This window comes from Miscanthus floridulus, chromosome 9 (assembly GCF_019320115.1).
Source record: "Miscanthus floridulus cultivar M001 chromosome 9, ASM1932011v1, whole genome shotgun sequence".
NCBI classification, from domain to species: Eukaryota; Viridiplantae; Streptophyta; class Magnoliopsida; order Poales; family Poaceae; genus Miscanthus; species Miscanthus floridulus.
In genome coordinates, this window is record NC_089588.1 from 95,117,037 (window position 1) to 95,122,197 (window position 5,161).

Here is a 5,161-nt window from a genome sequence, read left to right on the forward strand (position 1 = left end):
GTGAAGTCTTCCTCGGCAAAGCCTTGTCCTTGATTATCAATACATCGGCCATGGGAGCATGTGTCTACTGGCGCATCTCAACGCAAGTGAAGTATTCCTCGGCAAAGCCTAGTCATTGGTTGTTATCAGTATATCCGCCAAGTGGGCATGTGCCTGGCACATCTTTGAGGCAAGTCAAGTCTTCCTCGGCAAAGCCTATTCCTTAATTCATTATCAACATATGGGACATGCTGGCATGAGCAGCAGTACAGGCATGCTGTTTATGGGCGGCATTATTTCTTAGGGGATGTTATTTGATGCTTAAGGCTAATTGTTAGCCATTAAAAATTAGTTCGAATTGATCGTAACAAGCGGAGTAAGATATAGGTGTGCTAATTGGCCGACCATCTGACTTGTTGTTCGCTATTTATATTAGCTAGTTAAAATAAATGAAAGGAGCTAATTGATCGATAAAAGAAAATGAGGCTTTTACCATGAGTCATACCATGGGTTTGGGTTACGACACAGGAAGCCGGTGTGGCAATACGACACCGAATAACCAGCAGCAGCAGCTATAGAGCTTGCGATCTAGTGAGTGAGTGCCTTTGGTGGGTGGTCCGAGGAGGAGGAGCTGCTAGAGCTCGCTCCACTGGATTCGAGTGAGTAAGAGGTCAACGTCGTCCCATCCTTGGATTCCTCGCTCGGAAATGGTTAAACCAGGTTAATTAATTTTTATTACTAGCTAGTGTATACCTATCAATGCCGTCCGTTTGGTTCTTTTTGCTCACCAGTATGTAATGTATGGTGTGATAGTAGTGTGTGCTTTATTATCTATTAATTAATAAATCTGTCTCGATATATTGATCAGTGATCTCGGTTAAGCCCGAGTGGTCGAGAATCCAGAATGGAAACACAGCGCCGCTAGAAGGGAGCCAAGAGACGATGGTTCTGACTGTCACTACGGACAAACAACTTGAAGAGGGCGAGAGGGCGTTTATGGACCAGGTGCTTGTCGTGGATACCAGCGGGAGCATGGGCTGGGAGGGCAAGCTTGACAAGGTGAAGCAAACCTTGAAGGGGATCATCAAAGGAGAGTGGCAACCCAAGGTGGGGACGACCCACACAGCAACAAATGAGTGGCTCCGCACCGATGACCGCCTCTGCATCATCACCTTCGACACCAAGGCCCAAGTCGTGTTCAAGATGAACCGTATGAGTGAGGATAAGAGGAATGAAGCGCTGGACAGAGTCAGCGACATGCGAGCAAGCGGCGACACGAATATGAAAGAGGGCCTCGAGGTGGCCCTCAAAGAGATAAAAGAACGTACCGACCGCAACGATTACGCCCCCGCTATCATTCTCCTGTCCGACGGCTTCGAAAACACTGGTGGATCAGCTAGAGAGGTCGACATCACACGTGTCCGCGTCGATACGATTGGTTTTGGCACTAAGCATGATAGAAAGGTAACGCTGCTGCATTATATATTAGTTATCATTATCTATTATTCTACGTGGATCCTAATCTGTCTTAGTTGCATAATTAAGCAATTGTTAATTAATTATTATATATTCACATGCAGATCCTCGAAGACATCTCACAAAAAAGTGACGAAGGTGGGTACAGTAATTCTTGGGACCACAACAAACTCATGCAGGCGATGTCCTCGCTGCTGGATTTCAGCAAGCACATCGTCGCCAGGAACCTGGAGGTGACAGTGGAGCTGCCGCGGGGCGTGAGGGTGTCTGTGGACTCGGGTACCAACCGCCAAGAGACGTATCAACGTGACATTCAAAAACACTACAAGAGCTCTCTGCAGGGGGGGAGGACATACTATTTCTTGGTAGCCTTCTACCTCCCTCCAGCACAGAGAGAGGGCATCATGGAGACCGTCATGACATACCACTGGAAATGCAGGTATGTGTACTACGCTACTACTATATATCGCTATATAGTATGCATGTTTGTTTGAAGACTACTTGCTTTATTTATTTATCTTTTCCATGTATATATGGCGGTGTAGTATCTAATGTTATTATTGCTAAACAGGGGACCGCATTAGTTCTCACCAGATGCGCTAGAAAAAAAGAATCCCATAAATTATCACGGTAATTTGGTAGACTCTAAACACCATCTCCAATAATAACCATTGGCTCTATTTTTTCTCTTATATACAAAGTTACCCGTCACCATCATTACAAAAAGAACAAATAAAGAGTAACCCCCACTAAATTTGCATCAAAAATAACCATGCACCACTGCCAATATGAAAATTATTTTAAAAATAACCTTCTATATTTGTATCATAATTACCTATTTTTGCCATTATGAAAGACAGTTCAAAGTAACCCCCCTAAATTTGCATCTAAATTACCCACACCTATCATTGTCAAATATAATTAAAAAATAACCCCTTGAATTCAGATCTAAACTGGCATTATGAAATATAATGTAAATGATCCCAAAATTTGCATTCAATTAACTATATATGCAATTATGAAATATAATATAAAGTAATATCTTATATATAATTTTTGTCTATATTGTATTCACATCGCTCGTTAAAAAAAACAAATAAAAGTATCTGTCAAATCCACATAAAAATATAAAAACCAATTTCATATGCATAACCACGTACATTATATATATTTCTAAACTTCACACTAAACTGTTTTGACATATCCATATTGATAATGTAACCATACCTACACATATAGTTCCTGATAATAAATATTCAAACATCTTGAGAAGTGGGGGGAGGTTAGTGCATATGAAATTAAAAGGTGGTTATATCTTCAAGGTCTTTGAGATTTCTTTAGAGTAAATAATCATCATAAGACTTCAATATTGATGTCGTCCCCTTCAGGGTAGCCTGGCTGCCCCATCCTAAATAATCTCATTTTAAGCTCTACCATCGATCTCAATTGAGGGACGTGGTGTGGGATTTGAAAAGACTATTTATGCCATTTAACATAGTAACCATTACCTTTCAGCACGGGCAAGTTCTCATGTCTCCTAAAATTATGTGGCCCGTGCGAGAGCACCGGGTTGATGGAACAGTAATAAACTAAACCGAATACGTCTGCTTCCACTGTACTATGAACTAATTTATTCACCAATATACTAGTGTACTGTGCACCGGCAAACTGTAGTAATAATGTGCTATACATGTACTACTGCGTGTAGGCGCTTGATTCGAGGTAAGGCCGACGAGGCTAGCCAACCGGGCGGTGTTCCAATTATAATAAAGCGCACCACCCAGGGAGCAGGTCTTCGCAACCACGCATTAGTTGTGAATGATGTGGTGCCGAAGGTGGTACGCACCGAGGAGACCCGCCGCAATCACCTCGCAATGATAAAAGAGGTGAGAAAGCATGCAGATGCGGGGAATTTCTATAAGGCTCGAGACACGTTGGCAGTCGGCATGGGCAAGCTGGATGACCTCCAGGACTTGACCAACTCCGATATCTCCATAAAAGCCATCAATTTCATGTACGCTGAGGGGGAGGAACTCTTCAGAGTGCTGGAGTCAGAGCACACGTACAATAACGGTGGTGGCCAGTCCTACGTGGCGGCGTGCATCTCATCACATGAACTCCAGCGCTACGTGGCAAGGGGCGACGAGGGCTGCCAGGTCAGGCTCTTCACCACGAAGCGCATGAGGCGCTACCTCGACGACGCCATCCAGTTGGACAGTAACATGGCCGCCTGAGCTGGCCATTCATTCCAGCTATTATCAGGAGTGTACCGCTTATTTTATTATTGTACTTTTATTACTTGCAGTGTCGTCCGTCCACTTGTGTGCACCTGGCTACCTCCAGGACTCCCATTTCATCTAATTTCCTCGTATCTACTAGTAACTACTCTTTTATATATTTATTTACAGTTATATTTATGTAAGTCGTCAAACCGTGTGGATGCACGGGCCAATAAATTGTATGGTCATTTTCTTGATTAATAATAATAATTCAGTCCTGCTGTGTCACCGTCACGCACATGTGTTTACCATTTCATCGTGTCGACTAGTAACAATTATATGTATAATAATAACAGTTATCATTATTGTGGGGGGTTTCACTATGCCTCCGCACCCTCGACGTGGAGCTGGGGTGGAGGCCGACGGTGTCCCATAGGGAACAGGGAGGAAGAAGGGAAGATGGTGCGGCGGCTTAATGAATCCAGGAGTAAATGGCCATCAACTCATTATCTCTGTAATTGCGCCCGGCTGGTATTTCTAGCCCATAGCGGGGAGTGTAGCGAAATTACATCCACATCGGCGTTACTAGGGAACTTTCCCAAAACAATCAATGGCAACATGGACATTTGACGTCCTGTCCTCAACCACCCGCCTGACGTCGTTAGGGCTTCCGTCTCGGGGGAACACTTTCAAACGGCCTCCTAAGGTGTTAACATCTGTGCACGGCCCTGAAGCAGCGAGGGTGTCCACAGAGGTGACCCTTGACATGTTACGTTCGCTGATAGTCTTCTGCCCTGCAAAACAAACTCTGCAATACCTTTTTAGGGAAAACTCAGGGACGGCGTCGGCGAGGGTGGTTGTAGGACCAGCCTTGCCGGGGTCATATCGTTGGCAAGAGTGCAAGTGAGGCCATGTTACTGAGGTTAGGATCGGGGACTACGGGCACCTCTATCGATAATGGTGCTTCAGTCGAGCAAACTTTGCCGATGCGGCCTCATGACAGAAGTTTTGTGACACCGAGCCCCCGTGAAGGTTCGGGTCGAGGGTACGAAGGAAGGAGGGGGTGTCATAGAGAGGGTGTCCCCCCAACAGTAGCCCATCGAGGCTTTGTGCCAGCTCGATGGAACGAGACAGCGAAACGATGAAACAAGCGAGGATTGAACACGACCATCTTGGAGCTACGGAGCCTTGGGTCCGTGGAGCTGGGTTTGAGTGGTGACGAGTTTAGTAGCTATGGCCGATGGGTGGCGTGTGGGAGCAAAAAAAATGGGATACGTGTCCTCGAAGCATGCGCGCACACGGCGCGCATGAAAAATTGGATGGCATGTGGGCGCACTCTATAAATATAGGGTTGGTGAAGACTCCTTCTCAACTAGCTTGCTATGAATGCTGAAGTATTGCTACCATTTTTGCTAGAGCAGGGGTTTCTGCCTGAGCATGGCTTTTGTTTGTGAGCAGTGATTTCTTCTAGGGGAGAGGGTCCATTC

At 45.2% G+C, this 5,161-nt stretch overlaps 1 protein-coding gene across 1 annotated transcript; it reads left to right on the plus strand.

Moving 5' to 3' along the window:
* The first annotated feature begins 921 nt into the window (after positions 1-921).
* On the plus strand, positions 922-3,689 carry LOC136480331 (uncharacterized). The gene is made up of 3 exons (XM_066477911.1): positions 922-1,443; positions 1,560-1,894; positions 3,164-3,689. Exons 1-3 carry the CDS (start codon positions 922-924, stop codon positions 3,687-3,689), a joined length of 1,383 nt encoding a protein of 460 aa, XP_066334008.1.
* Positions 3,690-5,161: the final 1,472 nt, after the last annotated feature.